This window comes from Rhinolophus sinicus, linkage group LG09 (assembly GCF_036562045.2).
Source record: "Rhinolophus sinicus isolate RSC01 linkage group LG09, ASM3656204v1, whole genome shotgun sequence".
NCBI classification, from domain to species: domain Eukaryota; kingdom Metazoa; phylum Chordata; class Mammalia; order Chiroptera; family Rhinolophidae; genus Rhinolophus; species Rhinolophus sinicus.
In genome coordinates, this window is record NC_133758.1 from 107,803,006 (window position 1) to 107,825,370 (window position 22,365).

Sequence of the window (22,365 nt, forward strand, 5' to 3'; positions counted from 1 at the left end):
TGGGTCAACTTCATGCAAGGATTTCTTGGATTTTGAAATGCAGAGAATATGCAAACTTCTCCTTCAGCTTCCTTTAGATGAAAATTCTAAGCAAGAGCTACAAATGTCATGTTGTTGACCTCAGCACACCAGGCCTGATTCTTGTAGGTCCTGTTTTATGCAAGACAATGACTATCTTGTGAGGACACCCTGCCTGAAGCGTATCGGAGAAGGGTTAGTTGGCATTTCATGGCCATCAGATGGATTACCAAGAACACAACGTCCCTAAAATAAAAATGGCCACTGTGTTTATTTATAAAAGTCCTTTGTTGGCCCTCTAAGTTGAAGTTGATGACAGATATGTTTTCAGAGAAAGAAGTACAAACCCTGGAGACGTAAGGATCTGCTCTTTCTCAGTCTTGCCTTCTAGGTTTATACTTCATTTTTTACCCACACAAAGGGCTGTCTTTTTTCTACTGAATACCTGAAAATATGGGTGTAAATGACTAATATGGATTCTTGACAGTTTCACTGGAACAAAACTGGTGTTGTCAAGCTTTGATTGTCCATATCTGGCGGGCTCTGTGGGCGGTGTTGATTATGCTTTTTCTCCCCAAAGTCCATATGCCATTGCAGTCCACTAAGTGAACTTGCCAATTTAAGTGATGATGTACAGCATTTCCCTGGGACCATAGAGTTCATTTCTGTGACCCTAATGTGCTGCTATACTTTAGTTTGTTTTTCGTGGTTATAAGAATTACGTCATGGCGGTAGACCTCAAGAATGAAAAAGTCAACGTGTCTGAGTCAGCAGTTCTCAAAGTGTAGTCCACAAACCCCTGGAAGTCCCCAAGACTGTTCTAGAGAATTCACGAGTTCAAAACTACTTTTATCATAATGCAAATACCTTATTAGCCTTTTCTGCTATGTTCACATTCGCACTGGTAGTGAGTAAAATTGCTGGAGCCTGAGCATGGTCAAGACAATAGCTGCAAAGGGGTCACTGTATTGGTCATCACCATGTACTCGCAGTTAAAAAAAAGTCATTGTTATTTGAAAGTGTCCTGATGAAGCTAAAAATATTTGTTCTTATTAAACCTTACCCTTGAACACACATTGTTTTAGCATAGGAAGAATGCAAAAAATAGTCTGCTGAATATTGAAATACAGTGAATATCTAAAGGAAAATCATTTATGAGTCTGTTTGAGTTGTGAGCTGAACCAACCACTTTTCAATGGAATTCCAGTTTTACTTGAAAGAAATGACTGACAGACAAATTATTTAGACTTGGGCATTTGGTAGACATCTTTTCAAAAAAATAAAAAGTGAACATGTCACTTTAAAGAAAATAAATGGCAGTCTCAGTCACCAGTGATAAAATTTGAGCTTTCATGTCAAAATTAGAATTTTGAAAAACTTTTATATGCCACTGTGAGCTTGACAGATTGCTGATAATTAAAGGTTTTTATGACGAGGTAAGAGATATTAATAAATGCATTTCTTGGATATTTGATAATGAAATATATCAACGTTCGAAAGATCTGCATAAATCAATATTTTCTAAATGACCAATGAATATTGTTGCAAGGATCCTGCATGGGAAAAATGTCCACCCAAACTGCAAGATACGGTTTTGAATTGCATGTTCCAATCAACCTTTAAGATTGTTGAATTTTGGTGTAGTATCATAGAAGAGCATCCATAATTATATGAAATGGCTCTTAAATCTGCCTCTATTTTCCAAGTACATACCTGTGTAAAACTGGATTTTCTTTCTGTACTACACCCAAAACAATACATTGTAATAAATTGAAAGACGCAAATAGGAAAACCCCATATCTTCTGTTAAGCCAGACATCAAAGAGATCTGCAAAAAGGTAGAACAGTGCCACTTTCTCACTAATTTTTTGTTTGTTTTGGAAAGTAGAGTTATCAAAAAAATGTGCTACTTATATTAATGCGATTGATTTTTATTTTAAAATGAACACATTTAAAAAATTTCTGAGTTTTAATTTCTAATACAATAAATATTGATAGATAGATATAGCCCATGTAAACAAAACTTCTTTGGTAGGTTTGATAATTTTTAAGAGTGTAAAGGGACTCTGAGATCAAAAAGTTTGAAAACCACTAGTCGAAACTCTGTTTTCCACATATGGCCCAGATTAGGAAGCCATATCTCATTTAAATATAAAGCAAATCATTTTTCACTTTTTCCCTAGTTTCCTTAGCTTTGCCATTATCCTTTGGTTCCTCTGTGTTTATCCAGAAAGACGCATAAGACATCTTTGCTGGATGTAGGCTGAAGGCTATGCACATCGTCCACCTGGGAGGAAGCCCCGACTGTGGGCTCCACCCACCTGAAGGAGGGGAGGAGCCCATGTGCAGTAATGGACAAACTGTCGTTGTCTTTCATGTCTGCTAACTCCTTCGTATGGAAAGGTGGACAGCTAGCTGGGGATACGATGACCAGCCTGAGTAATTCTGTGTAAAGCCTTTCTTATCTAAGGGCAGGATTGGAACGTGGAGGAATGTTTATGAATTCATCAGAAAGAATGTCCTCAGCATAATGGAATATTAAATAGGCAATACAATGTTAATTATGGAAAACCATGAGAACTGCTTGCTAGGATTTCAAGCAGGTAGATTACCCAATGGTATTGCAGTCTGTCAACAAAAGCTGTAATTATTTACTGGAAAGCAACATGTGCTAGGCACTCATGATACACTGGTAAACAAAAGATACACGCCTTGACTGCAGATATAAAATTATGTATGCACACTGAGATAAATTTGAAGGTCATGAGTAAAAATGAAAACAGATTAATGGGGAAGCTGCTTCAAACCTCTCACACTTTTTAAAAGGAACACTTTTTTTTATATTAATATATTATTTCAATGTCAGAGAAATGAAAGCCTAGAGATGGATATGAAATTTATGCTATTTTTACCCCTGCCTCTTTAAGACACTGGGCCCTGGGAAGGGCACTGCTCCTTCTGGCTGCTCCCAGCCTGGTGTCCTGGATGATCCCCAAAGCTCTTGCCTGTTTTACTGTTTATGCAGCTCCTTGACCTAACCTAGCCCAGGACTGTCACAGCATCACTTTATTACCCATTTATATTATATTAGACTGGGTATAATATAATATAATGTAATACCGGGTCTTATATTAATTTTTGCTCCAAAAGATGCATTAGAGCTGATAGTCCGGCTCAGTCCTATTTTCGGGGAAACAGGGTACCACCTTCTGAGGATTCTATATGGGTTCTATTTGTTTGAAATGTGCCACTTTTTTAAGGCCACCCAGAGGCAGAGATCAAGGGGCAAGTTTGCTAGGCAAAAAAGGGACAAGAGAAAGACATGGCTGAAATGCTCCTCAGCATAGCCTACAAATACCCCTTTTAAAGACATGGAAACCACATATCCCACATAGTCAGCCTGGGGAATTTGTAGCCAGCTATGTTTTCAGAGGGTGTGGGAGGTAGAGTTTTCATACTATGGTATTTAGAAATATTCCAGAAATGCCAGACATTGCTAGGGTGACCTGGTTTATGGAATTGGAAAAGGGCTTAAAATTCTTTTTTTTTCTATAGTAAAAGTTTTGAAAAAATCAAGATAATCCTGAAAGAAAGTAAAGTGAATGGGAATCCTGAGATCGCTTGTATTGACAATATTCTTCAAACAAACAAATAAACCACTGTGAGAGTGGCTTTTGAAATGTATAAAGATATAATCTTTAATTGAATTTGAAGAGTATTTTATTTAATATAGCATTTACAGGGGGAGGAAGGACTTTGGGGGATAGAATTGATTGTTCATTTCAAGAATATTGATTACTCAATATAAGGACTTGTTTAACTAGAAATTATCACCAAGAAATTTGTGTCAATGACAAAAGACGCTATAGTTGTAGATACTTAGGAGAGACATGCAGTAGTAGTATATTGAAGTTAAGTAGCATTTTCCAAATTTTGCTTCTTATTATATTGTACCAGAATATGTTCATATGCCATGACAAAAGGGTTCTATGGTCAAATAAGTTTGAGAAGCCTCATATCCTATATTCTCCCCATGGACTATCCATATGTATTAATAGATAGGAAAAATCCTATGGTAAAGAAACCTGTGTAATTTTGTTTAACACAATCTTACTCATTTCTTTGTAGGATTCTTGTGTCATGGAACCCCTATTAACCTCTTAGGATTCCACAAAGTACTAGTTTAGGAAATGCTATAGGAGATAATGGAATGTAAATTACCGTGATAGTTTTGATGGAAAGATTTGGCCAATGAAGATAACTTTTCAAGTGCCTCTGAAAAAAGAGGTAAATATTGGCATATGCTGGTAAGGAATTGTCATTATCTTTCATATCTGGCAAACTCCTTCACGTGGCAAGAGGGACAGTCAGCCAGGGCAGTGACAATTTGCCTGAGGGATTCTGTGTGCTACAGGTCACAGCCCTCTATTTCATCCTTCCCTCTAGACCTCAGATGGATTGTGGTTACGGCTCCCATCAATGCTGTTTCTTATAGGAAATGATTTTTTTTTAAATGGTTATACAGTGACCTACTATATCTGTGGGATTGCCTCACGTATTCACGGGGAACACCAGCCTATTTGTGGCCATGCAGCTAGGGAGCACGCCAGCATGTGCTACTTTCTATAGTGAGATGAAATGATTATCCCCACTACCCCCCAAATACACCCCTCCTTAGGAAAACAAACATTTGCAAGTTTGTTTTATAAAATCTGCGTAGAACTTATATAAATATATTGTGACAGCGGCTGTCATACTACATCTATCAAGAAAGTGCTTTGAAACTTTATGCAAATACATGGGCAATGTATACACTACTGTACACCCCAAAGAGTACTTCTTGTGTTCCTGGTGCCAAGAAAAACACAAACGTTCTCCTGCTAATTCAGAGGGAAAGTCACCATAGCCCTGTACCATTCACAGCCCTTTCTCTTGGCTAGCAAAACATACTTTGAAAGGCTGATCCTAAAGAGAGCAGGGTGGAGTGAGGGTGCTGAAGGTTCAATTTTATCGGTAATTTTTATAGGTCAAGTACTGTGCTGAGTACTTTCAGAACATTCGCTCATAAAATTTTCACAACAGCTTTGTGAGGAAAATGGCATTGTTTAGTAATAAAATAACCACGCCTCAGATGAAATCATTTGCCCAAAGTCACTCATTTATTAGTTTATGGAACTAGCCAGGTTTCAAAATTAATTTGACCCTAAATATTTGTAAGAGCTAGCATTTAATGAGCACTTACTAGGCACCAGGCATGAGCAAAAAGCTTTGCCTCCAACATCTTACTCTTTCTATGAACTCCGTGAGACTGGGCACTGTTGTTTTCTTTAATTGATTGCTGAAGGAATTGAAGCTTAGAGAAGTGAAGTAACTGTGGTGCAGCTTAGTAAGGGATAAAACTAGGGTCGGAAGGAGCCCTTAACCTCAGGAGTTTGTTCCTTTGCATCATGGGGGTTTCCAGTTTACCTTCTTGATTTAGAATCTGGAACCTTTCCTGGTTTGTACTGAGCTTTAAGGCACAGATCTGCTCACGTCATGGGCTAAGAGTTAATAAACATTTAAAAAAGTCATTATTTTCAGTCACATTTTTGCTTCATCATCCATGATCTGGACTTTGGTATCATGTCCACATTCATGGCTATTGCTCTTTCTACAGCTGTAATAGATCCAATTTGGAGTTTTGAGAAGATGTCAATGCAAATACCTCACAGCTAAGTATGAGCTGAAGGAAATGGCCTCTTTATAAAGTTGTGCAGCTTTTTGCCCGTCATTTGGATCCACGTGTAACTGGGCTTCTCCCCATTCCTTCCTGTGTCCCCTTTGGAACTGGGAATGTTTGAGAACAGGGTCATTAAAATTTTTGCTGTGAACAATTTTAGTCCTAGTACCGCTCCTTTCATTTCCAAGTTTTAAGAACTCTACTGCTTTTTAAAGTCAAACCCATTAGACCCTCTGAGAACTGTGGGTTTTGAATCTTTATCCTCTTGAGGTTACTTAGGTTTCCTTACCACGGCATGTTTTATTACTGTTGTAAGGAGAGCAACCATTTTCCAGGCAGATTGATCCAAGAGAATGGGCCACTGGGGAATACAAAGTTAGTCTGCCTGGGAGAATTTGCAAAAGAGAGAGCAAGAATTGAGCCTAAAGGCTCTCTCAGGCGAGAACTGTTAAAGGGCTCAGTAGATCATACTCTTTGTCAGAGACCACTGGAAATACCTTCTTAGAACAAAAACACAAAACAGTGATTGCACGGGAATGTCCACTCAATGCATTTTAAGTGAAATCTATAACGTAAATGTAAGTGTGTTTTCCACCTTAGCAGTTTTTTTTTGAGAACAGATGGAGGCATTTTGTTTTGGAATCTCGTCCACGGAGTCTCTGAATAGACCTTGTCAGATAGCTACTTAGAACAAAGGAATATTTTATGTCACATCTGAAAATAAAGAGAACTACTTCACTGCAAAGGCAATGTCCACAATCTACACATTTGTGAATATGCCAGACAGTCTTCAGTTGTATATATCACAAATATATTCAACCAGTCAGAACTTGCAATGTTCTGACCGTGAGCTGGTTATAGACTTTGAGTCACTTGTTTATATCAGTTCTCTGAGCTTGGCAACCAAGCTGCACTCCTGGTTGATGAGGCTCTTTATAAATAACACAGATCAATTTAAAAAGTGATTTTTTATTTTTTCTGGATTTCTTGCTCAAAAAAGGGGGCTGGATGTTCCATCTTCAGTAAGTAAACTTTCACTTATCTGTCTGTTTTCAAGATATTGCCATCATCCTCCCGCTGGCCGGGTATGATAACATGGTGGATGATTTTGGACTGTGGCCTTCCTGACTCCTGGATATTTGCCCCCAAACTACTCCCCTTCAGCAGTGGTCTTTAAAGAGAGCCTCTGGGCATCTTCTGAGTGGCTTGTCTCAGGTCCACTGAAATCCTGATAGCTGTTCTAAGTGCATTGGCTTTCCCCTGATTTCCCAACCAAAGGTGGTCTTCCATTCTTCTTGGGGGACTGTCCTTGGGGACTGTCCTTGGCTTTTATGGAAGCATTTAGAGTCATTCTGATAAGCACTTGAACTTCTGTCCTAGCTATGGCCTAAAAAAGGAAACCAGTCCTGCACTGCTGCCCTTTCTGTATAATTTTTCTGAAATAGGTACTAATTGTGTTGCTCAGGTAGAACTTTTTGTTCATTCCTTTTAATAAAGTTAACCTGTTCAAGCCTATGGTTCTCCACATTTTTTGAAAAAAATCTGTGGGGTTGCTAAACATGTTGTCACCATTACGGAGCTGTTGTCCTCTCAGGCCTTGTACACGTCCAGGCAAGCTTTCTACTCAGCTGCTACCTCACTGAGGTACCTACTCCCTTTTGGCCTTTTTGCAACATGTTCTGGCCATGATCGCAAGACAAAGCTTCTGAACCTCACCTAATATTATTCTAGGAGAAGCTCAATTTAATATAACTCATTGTTTTTACAAGAGACCAACCACTTTCTCGTTCTGTCTGGCCAATATATGAATGCGTTTGTCAGAGAATACACCTATGCCTTGTCTATAGTTGCTATTTTATGCTGCCCAATGCTGGACACTGGTGGCTAGTCTTCTTACAAGTCAGAGTTTGTGACAGAGGAAATATCACTTTCCTGGGCTGGATAAGATAAGATTCCCTCTTCCGCCGTGTCAGTCTGCTATGTTTCCTCTGTTTGGCACTGCCACCATTTTCTCCAGGCACTTTGGTTCTCAGCCTGGCATGACTATTACTTCCACCCTCTTTGATTGTGCATTGCACTCTTATCTTGGAGGCGTCCCATGACAAAGCAGTGTGGAGGGGAAGTGGAGAGCACCCGTATTACTTTCCTTTGTGTATGTTTTACTCCATTATAGGAATCCCAAATTAGTGGGGCCCGTACTTGACTATTTCACAGAGGTTTTCATAACACAGTCCTTTTAGGCTTTGCTTTCAGCATCTTCCTCCACTTGGACCAACACGGGCATCCATGGCACTGGCCTTGAGATGACTTGAGTAACAGATGCCAAGTTATATTCAGATAATGCCTTCCTTCTGTAAGTAGTAACTGGTGATTCTGTTGTGCTGCATCTCTTCTTACCCCAGGAAGGATTTTTTTTCTTTTTCTTTTTTTCTCCTGAGAAGCCAAATGGGTGAATTGGACTTGCCCAGACATGTCAGAATGCTAGCTTTGGCTCAAACTGGGACCCCCCACCCCAGCTGTTTCCAACAGCCTGTACACTTCTTATCTTTGATCATGTTTGGCCCAGATTACAATCACCCCAAGAGCTTGCCAAGGTTGCATTGCAGCCTGATTATCTCAGAACATAAACTTAGAATTGGTTGACAAGACCAATACCCAGGGGTATCACCAGTTTGAATGAATAGTGCCAGAAACTTCTAGTCAACCTGGACACTGTCCCTTGACGGAGGCCAGAGTGTTTATAGGACTCTCTGATGCTTTACTTACAATATTTTAGATTTTTTTTTTTAGAGTTTTAGGAAATTGGTATCTGACACAAAATAGAGAACTGCACATAGTAACGTGTACTGAATGGAGATTTGGAAAATTTTTATTTAAAGACCACAGGGTCTAACATATAGAAGCTCACGTAGTTGCTGAATAGGCAAACAAAAGCCAAAATGCTATCACCAGTCAACTGCTATTCAGAAATTAAAATACACTTTAAACGTAATCTTATTTTTCAAGAGTGTGTTTGGGCATACTATTTTAGGAAACATCTCAAAAACTTCAAAGTATAATTTTGTCAATATAGGGAGGGGATCCAGACATATCTTAATTAAGACTAATTCATTTGAAGACAACAGGTATTTTTGTACTTCAGGAAACCTCACTGGAGGACAAACATTTTTGAGTTATTTTCAGATTTAATTGACAACCCAACAAGTAGGTGTTTATCTGAAAACTAAACACTTCTGATGTTACCACAGTTTGGCTGTGGAGCTGGGAAGGCCGAGACACGTGTGGAAGACAGAAACTATATAAACATGGCTTCTGCCCTCAGTGAACTCTCAGCCTACTTTGGGGCAAATGATAAATCCAAATGGAACATTATGGAAACAAAATAAAGCAGTATATAAAGTGTGTGGTACACCTAGACTGGTTTTGGTAGCCAAAACATAATGGTCAACAGAAAGGTTTTAGAGAAATAGTTCATCAGAGATGCTTGTGTTTCTGTGTTTGCGGCTCAGTATTTCCAGAGTCTCTTGCCCCCATCAGAGGCCTTCATGTGGCTTCCTCCTTAGGGCATATCCAGCTTTGCTGTGGTGTAGACAGCCTGGGGAACGTGAAAAATGCCCTTTCTCCTGCACAATGGTGTTATTTCCTTCCTTTCAGGAATGGCTCATAACTCAGAGAAGGTGTGAGTTCTGAATGATTGTGCCTTTCATCCCCCTGGATGTGGGCCAGACTGTAGATAAAGCGTTTGATGTGTCAGCAGTAGGTTTGTAACAGCTTTGACTTCTTACATGATGATGAAAGGTTGAACTTTGATAAAAATGGCAAGAGAAGGAAAAGGGCTCGTTTTCGTTCTTTAGCTCTTTCTTTCGGATGGCAGTTGAGAAACATCCTACCGGGTGGTCTCTGGGAGTCTGAAATATTAGGAGGGTGTTCTCTTGTGAATGTATTTGTTTGTTTATCGATTGTTTCAGAGCGGGAACACCCATGCTCACTGGCATGGTGGGGCCTGATTCTCAGCAAGCCCTACCTCTCGGCTCACTGAGCCCTGGAAAGAGATGTCCTGTTCGTTAGGGCAGATCACTGGGGTTTCAGCTGTCGCTCAGACACCAAACAAACCAGGGCTGGCAAATCTGTTCTCGTTCCCAGCGCTTTCCTCATCTCTTCATTCCCAGGGCATTTGTTCAGAGATCTCATCTGAGCTTGGTCCCATAGGATGGTCTTATGTTCCTGCTTCTAAAGTTGAGGAAGAAAGGGGTAAAGTATTTGTGGAAACCCAGAACCAGCTGGAATTTGCCTTAAACAGTATCCCAATCTTATCAGTGATTTTTGTATCTGCCTGTATGGAAAGCTGTGTTTGGGGAAGAAGAATTTCTACATTTTCTTTTTCAAAGCAAAAAAATTAACAAACAAACAAACTAACAAACACAAAAACCTTCCACTCAGCTAAGTTGCAAGAAAGAACAAAGAGCAAGGATCCAAGAAGACAGATGGATTTTACCTTTAAATATGAGGCTGAAGCAAATACAATGCTGAACCCCTCTTTTAAAATGGTACTAATGAAACAGCAGTAAACATTTGTATATCACTGATTTATCTATGAATCTAATATTTATTTCACAAAAATTGTGACCTTTGTTTAGGCTCTGCCTCTGTGTGCTCTTGAAGTCTCTGCGTAGCCAGGCTGGGCCTGCTTACTTACATAGCTGCTGAAAACTAGTGGCAACCTGTGCTGTCAGAGGGTAAAGTCTCAGTGTGATGCCTTGCAATCCCTTTACTGAGTCCAGGACAGGCATTTTTCTACAATCTTCTGCAAGTATCTTTGATGATGATGAACACAGCCAAACTCTTTGGGACTCATCTGTCTGGCCATCAGAGAACACTGAAGTCCCTACAGGACTCGGCATGGGCCAGAGGGTGACTGGCCAATCGTACTGCGTGGTGGGAGCTTTAGCTTGGGGGTTACTACTCGTCAACAGGGCTGGCCCAGTGCCCTGAAGAGGCCTGTTGGCAAACAGTGTCTCATTTACACCCAAAACGTTACTCCTGAAGCTGTCCATTGTCGCCTACGGTTTTGACTATTACAATAAGGAGAGAGTGAATAAGATAAACTCAGATGGTCTGGTTTGAATGTCACCTCCTAAAAGGTAGAATGGCATAACTGGAGATGAGCATGGGAAGAAGAACAAATAGCTTGTTCAGTTCAGCCACCGTATGGCCAGGGTTGAAATTGAGATTCTTGACTATCTTTCTCGTTTTGAAAAACAGGGAAAACGAGCTTTTTCAGTGAGGGAAAGGCTGATGGAACAGGTCATCATAGGGCATTATAGTGACTTTAGGCCTGAAATATTACATCGGAGACTGCACAGTGAAATGAAATGTCATTACTGGAATAATAATTGTGGTAGGCAGAATAATGTACCCCTGGACCCCTGAGATGTCCTTGTCCCAATCCCCCAAACTTGTGACTGTTACTTTATATGATAAAAGAGACTTTACAGATGTGATTAAGTTAAGGATTTTGAGATGGAAGATTATCCTGGATTATTTGGACTTTTACAAGAGTCCTTATAAAAGGGAGGCAGGAGGGTCACAGTCACTGCAAATCTGATGACAGAAGCTGAGTTCCAGAGCCAGAGCGGAGAGAGACTTAAAGATGCTACACTGATGGGTTTGATGATAGAGAAAGGAGGCCATGAGCCAAAGAATGCAGGCAGCCTCTAGAAGCTGGAAAAGTCAAGGAAATGGATTCTCCCCTAGGGCCTCCCGAAGGAATGCAGCCCTGCTGACATTTTGATTTTAGCCCGGTGATTGATTTCAGACTTCTGACCTCCCCAACTGCAAGATAATAAATGTGTGTGGTTTAGAGCCACTAAATCTATGTGGTAATTTGTTGCAGCAGGAATAGGAAACCAAAACAATATTATGAACAACAATACAATTGGACTTGGAAACGTTAATTGATGGGAAAAATAAGGCTTGATTCCCAAGACAGAGCATCAGGTCGCGATTCTCTGACTAGGTAGAGAAGGACAAAAGGGTTTTTGCTTTTGTCAGCCCAGTAGGTACTTCTCACAGGTATTCTTTACTTAACATTTTTATGGGACAAAATAAGTATCTTGGTCAAGCTTTAAGGACATGTCCTTGACTCTCTGTAAAACCAAAGTTGAGTTTTATTTTTATCACTTGGAAACAAAAACCCATGTATAGCATACTGTTCAGATTCTTGGGTTAGAAATTTCCCCAGACCCTCACAGACTGTGATGAAAAAGCCTACACTGGTCTCAGCACAGACGCCTTGGTGAAGTACAGTTCAACCCCATCGAGCTCAATCACAACTCCATCCCCACCCCTGCTCCTCCTACCTCTTCCTTCAGAAGCTGGAATAAAAGTGGCCTTTAGCCACCAGAGAGGGCAAATGGGGCCTGGCTCTTCTCTCAGAGAGAACTCCTCCACCTGAAAACATCCTCCATCATTCAAAACACATATCCTGAGTACATGTTAAAACTATGATGTGTGCGCTAACTGCTAGAGGCGCTAACAAGGTAAATAAGCACTAATCCCCGCTTGCTGAAAGCTTATGTTAGTGAGACATTTTGCAAAATCCAGTGCTTGGGATAGTAGCCTCCAAATCATCTGAGAAAGTTATTAAAAATGCAGATACCTGGACTATAGTTTGAGAAAACTTTGGTCTAGTGCAGTGGTTCTCAACTGGGCGTGATTTTTGTCCCCCAGAAACATTTGGCAATGTCTGGAGACTTTTCTGTTTGTTATAACCTGGGGGTGAAGGCTGATACTGGCATCTAGTGGACGGAGGCCAGGGATGCTGCTAAACATCCTGCAAAGCGCGAGAAGCCCACTAATACAAAGACTTACCTGACCCAAAATTAAAATAGTGCCAAAGTTAATAAAACCCTGGTCTAGTGGGTAAGTCTCATAAACACACACACAAATTGTTATACCATGGTGGTGTATACATACGAGTATATATATACAATGTGGTCTCAGTCTCTCTCTCTCTCATTCTAAGTGGGCTCATTAACCACTATAATTTGGGGTGTACTCTCTCTCCTTGTTCCCTCTGCTTCTGCACCCTCAACCCCACATCTCACCTGTTCCCCTTCTCTGCTTTGATTTCCTTCTCTGCTCTGGCCAAGAACAGAGGAAGCCAAGTATCAAGACCTTTACCCCTGAAAATAACTGTAATGCTCCAAAACTTTACCAAAATAAATATACACGTCAAAGAGAGGCATGGATAAGGACATCTATTTCTTTTTGTGACCCAGTTTATAATTCAGTGTGGGTGCTCTGCTGACAAATCAGCTTTCCACCACCGTCTGTTTTGAAGTAAGAATTCTGGGTCACACATAAAGTCTTGCACTCAAGATATATTTCTCCCCTACACTAGCCCCTCCAGTCCCCCCCCCCCCCACCCTTGTTTCCATGTTCATCTAAAACCAATGGAGAACTCTATTCTCTTAAAAGAATAGAACATTGGGGAAATACTGTCACTCCAGAATGTGCTTGAGTATAGCTGATTGGTTGTAACTGGTTAGAAATGCACCGCTCTGCTTCCTGCCTCCAGTTAGATAGCCAGGCTCTGCATTCTGGTCAAGGGATGAGTGCCATGACACATGCTACAGGATGCTTTCCAGCCCCCATTTCTCAGCAGTCCTCAGGGGTGGGAGAAGCACCCTGCAGGCACATGGCTGTGGTTTTATCATCTTGCACTCATCACTGTTTTCAGGAAGAGAGATTTTTATTGTGCAACAAAACTGCTATTCTAGGGTAAACTTTGACACAAAGCATTGTGTTCTTGACGGAATAAGCTAAAACAAAAAATAAGGGGGCAAAAAAACAGGCCTAGGACAATTTTCAAGTCTTTCTTTTAAAAACAGCTGCTTTTTGAGAAGCACTCAGATATGCAATTAGAACAAATGACCACCTTTAAAGAACAAACTTGCCTTTCCAATAAAACACAAATGGTGAAAATCCTAACTCACCAGTACCAGTAGCATTCCTTTCTTTGTTGACCAAATGAGAACATAATAGTTACATGAGGATTTTGGACTTTGTGGAAAGTTGGTACCCCTAACCTCTATGTGGTTCAAGGGTCAACTGTAGTCATTAGTCCCTATATATTTTAACCATTTAGAAATGTTCAAACATTTAACAAAATACATGGGATCCTAGGAATCCTACTAGCTTTATAAGTTGAGGTTGAATGTTGCTTTTTGAAGTATCAGCACCAACAAACACTTAATTATTATCTAAAATGTGCAAAACCCAAGGAGATACAAAGGTAAGCAGACGTAGACAGCCCTGAACTACGCCATCTCATCAGCATCCCATAGTTAAAGACATCTGCAGAATTCAGCTGGCTTCTAGAGCTCATCCTGTGTGGTGGCGCTACCTTTCACTCAACAAATTTTTACTGAGATGTTTCCTTGAACCCATCACTCTCCTGAAGGACGTTAGGCTCAAAGGACTGTTTCCTGCCCTGGCAATTGTGTACCTTGAAGACAAAACCAGTGCTGTCTTGTGGGGTTAAAATTTATGTATGTGTCAAAAATACAGGAGAACAGATGAGAAAAGAAGAGATATGGGGAGATGGAGGAAGTTACTGGGACGTGAACAGGTCTAGAAACCTTCACAGATAGGAAGAGGCGTGAGATGGACCTTAAATGAAGCAGGTTTCCATAGGGGTCAATGATGGGGGGGTGAGAGGGAAAGAGGTATGTATAAAAAATATTCAAGGCATAAGATGTGCTTCAGGGCAATAAAGAAATAAGATTCACTGGACCCGTCTATGTGGGAGTTGGGAGGAAAGAAGGTTGGGAAGAAGATTATGGGTATCTTGACAAAGTAGGCTAACTGTGGTAACAAAGAACTAAAGTGTCTGTGTGTTTTAATGCAACATAATTTTTTCTTGCTCATTTAATGGTTCATTGTAGGTGCTTGGTGGGTAGATTTCTATATGGTGACTCAGGGAAGCCGGCTCTCCATCTTTTGCAAAGTTCTTGGTGTCCCCTCCATTCAGCTGTGTATGCATCCACTTGAGAGAGAAAGTGAGAGAGTAGAGCATTGTGCATGAGATATTTTTATGGGTCAGGCCTAGAACTGTGTTATATTATTTCCACCTTCCATTGGTCAGAACTGAGTCACATGGTGACACCTAACTGCAACAGAGTCTGAGAAATGAAGTGCTCTGGGTTAGGAGAAAAAAGAAATAGATGTGAGTGAGCACAATTGCCTCCACATGGACTTTTAGCTGGAGGGGTTTGAACTTTATCCCGAATGCATTGGTAAGTCACCCTCCACCTTAGCCTGGGAGTGCGTGCAGTGGTGACATAAGCTCGATAAAGAGAGTGATTTTTGTATGTTATATTCACTGCTGTGTCCCCAGCATATGATAGGCCTTCGACAAATATTTGATCAAATAATGAAATGATGGATGGATGCAGGAAAGGAGTCCTGGATATATGGACCCTTCCAGGAGGAATTAGTGAGAGAGTTGAGTCAGGCAAGCCCAGGAGGAAGCGATTGTGATAATTTGATAGAACCCAAGTTAGTGCAGTTGCAGTAGGAAGAGTACATTTTTAGAAAGAGAAATGTTTACTTCTGCTATTTTAACTTTGTTAGTTTACAGCGTAGCCTCAGCTTATGGTTTAACCAGAGTCCCTGCTGAGTTGAAATCATAGAAGCAGGTTGTGAGCTGAAAGGCCAGGGGCTTTCTTTGGAGGCATTCGTTGGAATACAGCCTGGGGACTAGAGCTGTGACACAATACTGCAACCCAAACAAAATAAAACTTGACCAAACCAGCAAACCCCCTTTGGAGTTCAAGTTACTTTAATGGACTCTGGGGAAACACAAACTGCAGTTGTATTATGTATGCAAAATTTGCTCTTTGACCTTATTGTAAGAAAAATTACTGGAGTACACATAATCTTTTGCCAGCTTTCCAAAGTGTTGGACAAGTTAACTCCTATGCAATTATGCAATTTAAAAAAAAAAAATTTTAAGTTTAAAATATGCCTGAAAAATAGATGCTGATCCAACAAGAACAGAGAATATCAATAAAAAGAGTATGTGCTCTGTTCACCTAAGAGAAGTCAACACACAGGCAACCCCGTCTGGTCTAATTCTCGATTTTAGGAAGTTGTTTGCAGATAAACTTCTTTGAAATTAAAAGCACAGGACAGCACGTCCTCCCTGTAGGTTTGACTTTTGTGATAGATGCATAAGCTGGGCAGACCTGAGTCCGACCCAAACTCAGGTTATGCGTCTCTTCATTCTGGTGAAAGGCTGGATTTAGGATTATGTGGAGTTGAATGAGGAAACTCACAGAGAACAACTAGGGATTCTTAGGAGCTCCTTAGTGATTCTTGCTGATCTGAAAATAATGTAAAAACAACAGAAGAGCTTTTTGTGGTATTTTCACATGTTCTCTATTGGTCTGGGGAAGAATCCAACCTTAAAGTGGTTTAAAAATCATAAATATTTAAAAAGACATAATGTGCCCTACCCCTTTCATCCATCCCTCCCAAAAAATAAACCATAATAATAAGAATGGCAAGAGCAAGCGGGGGAAGCAGAAATAACAGGAGACAGCAGTACGTAGGATGGGGATGAATGGGATCCAGACGGCTAATGTCTGGTTTTTGTGCAGAAAGTGGTGGGGAAGGTGTGAGGAAATGCCAGGAGCGTGTCTTTCCCATGCGAGGCCCAGGGGTCTTGGAGGCGAGTTCCTAATTTCCTGAGGCTTCTTGAGCTATGAATTATCGGCCTGAGACAACGGATACCTGGGGGTTTCTTAATTTGGTTTCTAGTTCAAATCCTAGAGAAGTCAATCCATTGAAATTCCATTTGCCTAGTCATTTGCTTACCAAATTAACTTATTTTCTGGAAAAAAAAAAGACATAAAAAACTTAATTACTCACAAATTTGATAGCAATTCATTTTGCACAGGATAATTTTCACGTGAGCCTTGCAAAGTTGTTGGATGTAAATTGACTGGAAAGCCGTTTTTGTTTTTTCTCTGCTCCAGCTTTCTAAAGATTCAATCACAAGTTGCTGAGGCTAGAAAAACAGCCGCCTCTGCTGAGGGATAGAGGAGGGGTAGATGGCATACTGTATCTTTGCATTCTAGAGAGGGGAGAGAGTGATGGGCAGAGAAAGGGGACACCGCTGAGATAAAGGAGGAAAGAATGGGTGTCAGAAGTCGTGGGCATTGGAGGACAGAAAGGGTTGAGAATGAGCCTTTCTCAAGGGAAAGTATTTGAAGGTTCTAGAACTTTTTTCCATGGCACACTGGGGCTCTGCCAGTTCTTCCTCTATCAAGCATCATATACTTTCTCTTTAGTTAGTGACAACAGATGAAGTTAGCTAGTAAACTTGGAGAAGTTGTTCTTCTGAACATTGACTTTCAGGGTATCCATTTTCAGATCAGCTACTTCCTCTAATCCCAACCTCATCGAGCCATCCCAGCCACACCTAAAAGCTGTGGCAGAAAGAGAAGCCTGATGTGGAACCTACAGAGAGATGGAGGTTTGAAAGAGGAGGGAAAGTCTCTGTAAAACCCAAAGGGTTCCTTAGCTTGCTTGGGAGTTAGACACACAGGCCAACTTGTCATGGTATACCCAAGACCTTCCTGGTTTTAGTCTTGAAAGCCTCAAACCTCAAGCCCACTGAGGCAGCTGATTAGTCTTGAGAAGGAAAATGGTAAACAAAGGTGGTGGCTGGTGAGAGAGGTGATGCTGGAATCCTCTCTTGAGGGGTAGTCTTTTTGCTGGTACAATTTGTATAGCTTACAGGGAAGATAAAAGGATACTTGGGAGAAATTACACGGATCTAAGCAGTCACCCCAGGGACAGAATACCAGGGAAGGCCCTGGTTTTGTCCAGATATCTTGATTATCCAATATTCGTGCACTTACTTTTCTAAATGTGCTTTTCTTTCTCTCTCTCTCTCTCTTCTTCAGGGAGGCAGGACACAGTGTGTGCGAGAAGTCTGTCCCATCCTCTCCTGTCCTCAGCACCTTCGCCATATTCCCCCAGGACAGTGCTGCCCCAAATGTTTGGGTGAGTGACTGTTTTCAGGTCAAAGAAAAGTGTAACTTATTCTTGGCATTTTTTGCAGAGACTGTTTATCCACATTGTTTTCTTCGGGTTTCTCAACTTGTCCTGTTTCAGGGCAACCATTTCTAATTAAATGAGCATAAGGTGGGCATCGTGTTGGTCTCTTCTGAAGCCTCCATAGAGATTTCTTCTCGCTTGTTTTCCCTTGTGTCTGTAAAGCTGGGACCCCAGACAGCCCGTGATGATACCCTCTTGTGGGGAGAACAGTATTGAAGACATTACCTTAAATTGGCCCCATGACAATAAGTTGGAATGGATTTCAAAGGCATGTGAAGTACACACACAGAGGAATATAGACTAGTGGTACTTTTACAGGCAAAAGCAGGCAGGAAGATAACATGCCAAAAGTAAGAGGTTTGGAAGGGAAATAAATAATAGCTGAAAAGGGGAGTACTAGCTATTTCTTACTGCACATTTACTACCCTGTTTCCCTGAAAATAAGACCTAGCCCGACAATCCGCTCTAATGCGTCTTTTGGAACAAAACTTAATATAAGACCAAGTCTTATATTATAGTAAAATAAGACCGGGTCTGAAGTTTTGCTCCAAAAGATGCATTAGAGCGGATTGTCCGGCTAGGTCTTATTTTTGGGGAAACACGGTATGTACTAAGCACCAGGTGAAATGTTTTTATATGCATCTCATTTAATCTTAAGAAGCTGTGATATATGCATATAGGTACTAAACATATTATATAATCCAATGTGTGATATAGGTGCAATTATTATAATAGTTTTATTGTACTGAGAGGAAAGTAGATTTCTAGAAGGCGGCACAGCGAGTGAGTGATGGGTTGATACCCAGGTTTGCACTCCACAAGTCTCTGTGATTCCTAAGCCCATGCTGTAACCTATAGCAGCCTAACTCTCCTGGTGCCATGGAGGGCAGCATGCATGTTGCCAGCGGGCAGTAAATAATCCATGATGGTGAGTCTCTATAGCATGAGGTTCTTTGGCGTTGGTTTACAGACCACATGTCAGCTTCTCCCATATGATCCTTAGGCTCTTGAGGTAGTTGAGGTCAGACTATTTAAAATTCAAGTAAAAGTAGCTTGACCCATCATATGAACACAATAGAACGTCCAGCAACCTCACCAGAATCTCCAGGAATCCTTGAGGGGGCTAATGTTTTCCCTCGTCATCGCTGGCTTCATCAGGTTTCTGCTCTTGCTGTTTCTTTCTTTCTTCCCTTCCTTCCCCCTCCTCCTCAGCCTCCTACTTCTTCTCCTTCTTTTGCATCTTCGTTTTCACCTCCTCCTTCTCTTCTACTTCCTCCTCCTCCTCCTCGTTCATTTTGTCCTTTCAGAGATACTCCCATCCAGTCTTTTCACATCTTATGGTGCTATTGAGTGATGGCTTGTGTAGCAGATTTTACTGAAGGTTTGCAGTCCACGAGGGTGATTACTTTACAGAGAAGCACAGTGAACAACATAAAATGGAATATTAGGCTTCCTTTGTTCTTAAAGGTCTGAGCCATTTTGCCTTTAGGAAAATTTTGCTGTTTGTCTGTATTATTTGGGCTCCAGCCTCCTATCAGTTACTGTCCACACCCTTTTCTTGAATCCTCTCTCCTTTCTTTCATAGTTTGCTTTTCTCAATTCCAAACGTCCTGTTGATTCATTTTTCTCATCCTCAGCTTATCACAGCCCTACCCTGAAGTCTATCTTTCTACAACCAAATTGGCAAGTAAATGTATCTTGTTAAACGCGGGCAGTTTTCTCCCCTTTTAGGGATTCTACTACCAATTCTTCATCTAACAATGTTTGCCTTCTTGTACACACACACACACACACACACTTAAAGTAAATATGAAATAATTATAGGAACAAAGGATAATTGTTTAGACATGCCTGACTAAAGCTATTGCCACTGATATGTGTGCCTCTTGGGTTGCCAATGCATGCTTGTGCCCCTGGAATAGAATTAGCCAGTTACTGTGGTCAAAAATCATGCTGTGGGTCATGGTGGAAGCAGCGTTCCATCTGTACAGGAAACTCATCACAGAGGAGGTGGTGTCTGGGGCCTCGCCTTGAAGATAAGTAGGCATGATTAATGCTTTGAAGCCGGTACCCTAGATACGCTGAGTCAGCTCAGAAGTTTATCATATGAGTAATAGCTGTTGTATTGAATGCAGATTTTTCTGTCCATTTGTGGTCATAAGACAGACTACGAAAGGAACAGAAAGTCTTAGGAAACTTGAAAATCGTAATTCTCCCAAATGAGACCTATTTTGGTTGGGCTAAACCCCAGCAGAACAATGTGGAAATGGCTCGACTCAGGCTGTACAGAGAGTCTCTGAACCACTTTTTTGAATGTTTTATCTTGTTTTGGGCCTTGATAACTTGGGGATTGAGGTAAGATTTTATGTTCTTTGGGGGTAAAAAGAAACATACCCACACAACAAAAGACAGAAAATGAAAAAGGAAACACTAGGGCACTTTCTGGATGTTTGATATTTGAGACTAATTAGACTTTTGCCTGGTTGGACATAAATTGCTGTTCAATTCTCCCTTCACCGGTATTCATTCACGTGACTTACCTCTGCTTTTACATTACAACGTTCACTTCCTCTCTTTTCTCATGTTCAATGAAGAGCCTGGTCAGAGGTTTGTATACATAGAGCACCCAATGCACCTTTCAGAGAGATACAGTCCAGGATCATATTTGAATTATACCACTACTACTAATAGTACTTATTATCACACACTTATTGGGAGTATTTAATGAGTACAAGGCTCTGTGCTAAGATATTTTTCGGTAAAATTTACATTTTATTGGGGATATCTTAAGCCACTGGTCACGTTTATTCGGGGGTGGGGGTGGGTGGTAAGCTCATTGAAAAGTCATTTTGTTCCACTGAACATCTACTGATGTCTACTGATATCTACAGCTATCAATCAGTAGATCCATCCATCCATCTATGCAACAATATTGAGTACTATGATTGTTGTGAAAGCAACAGGAAGGGGCTATTCATTCTAAGAGGGGACAGGCCTCCTTAGAAGATATATTTTGATTGGAGAAGAAAGCTTGACTATATCTATATATTTATTTATATCCTGCCTTTTGCCCAAAAGGATTTAAGTCCACTTCCAAAATACATGAAAGACGTGTAGATAATTGACAGGAAAAAGGCCAAACAATGTAATTTGACAGATATGCGATGCCTATGAAAAGCTAGACATTTGGCATGTGGAGTTGGATTCTATGTGCTCTTTGAGTTAGCTCCACCCCTGATGCCAACAGACTTGTGATTTCTTCAACTAAGATGCTATGTAATCAGTTCTTCTTTTTGCTCATTCTTTTCATTTATGGGATTTCTTGACTCCTGCCTTCCATACCCACTTCCTGGATAACTTTACTCATTCTTCAAGATGTAGGTCAGGCCTCACATTCTCCAAGAAGGCTTCTCTGTCGTCCCTGTCCCCATGGTTCCCAGATTGGCTTCTTTCCAGAACTCACCGCATTGTTGTGTTGAAATCATGTTTTATGGGTTTGTTTCCCCACCAGACTGTGAGCTCCATGAAGACAGGTCTATGTCTTAGACATCTTGGTTCACTACCATGGACATATAAAGATTTATTGAACTTACAGTGTGGAATCAAACTCTTTTTAACAAAACCTCTCTAAATGAATGACTTCCGAGGATCCACTGGGAACATCTGACCCAAAACTCTATTTTTGTGCATGACCGTGACCTTGTCTTCTGAGAATGTTTAACTGCCCTGTGATGTAATTGCTGATGACAAAGTGGGACGTGCTTGGCTGCTATCTTGCTTACACTATGCTGTTGTTTCTCTTTAGGTCAGAGGAAGGTGTTTGACCTCCCGTTTGGAAGCTGCCTCTTTCGCAGTGACGTTTATGACAATGGATCCTCATTTCTGTACGACAACTGCACTGTATGCACCTGCAGGGTAAGGCAGTTCTGAGAGGCTGTGGGACAACAATGAGAGCATTTGGGGGGTTACTGTGAACATTAAAGCCAAACATGGTGCGCTCTTTATCAGAAAGAGGCATTATTGATGCCATTTTAGGAGAGAAATCACGCTCAAGACTGCACAGAAATTCAAACATAGGACCCAAATTACAACTCACTGTTATCTTCCCAGGAATAACAAGTTAACTTCTGGTGGTGACAACTCTGAGTGGCTGTCAGAGGCACTTTCTAAAATCAGACAAATGCACATGGCAATGTTCTCTGGATCTAATTATCCACGATGAATTCTCTAACACACCTGGCAATAAAAATGGTTTTAATCACATTCAAGAGAAAAGAAAGGCATGGATTTACAGTTCATCACAAGAGAAACCTGGTAGTTTGGGAAGAGACTATTTATGTTTTGTTCACTTGGGGCATTGCTCACTTTACTCAAAAGGCCACCAGAAGTCTAATGACTGGTAAAGAATTCCAGCCCTCCCGGATTTTAAAGGGACACACATCACACATTCCCACACTGTGCTTATATCATGATTTGTTTTTGAAACCGAGAAGAGGGTC

At 40.8% G+C, this 22,365-nt stretch overlaps 1 protein-coding gene across 5 annotated transcripts in view; it reads left to right on the forward strand.

Annotated features, from left to right (window-relative positions):
- Positions 1 to 22,365, forward strand: part of BMPER (BMP binding endothelial regulator) — a 222,182-nt gene that overhangs the window by 104,103 nt on the left and 95,714 nt on the right. For all 5 annotated transcript variants that reach the window (XM_019757329.2, XM_019757328.2, XM_019757327.2 and 2 more), the window contains 2 exons: positions 17,713 to 17,812; positions 21,672 to 21,781. In XM_019757329.2, coding sequence (XP_019612888.1) covers positions 17,713 to 17,812; positions 21,672 to 21,781 — 210 coding nt within the window. The remainder of the gene's footprint in view (positions 1 to 17,712; positions 17,813 to 21,671; positions 21,782 to 22,365) is intronic.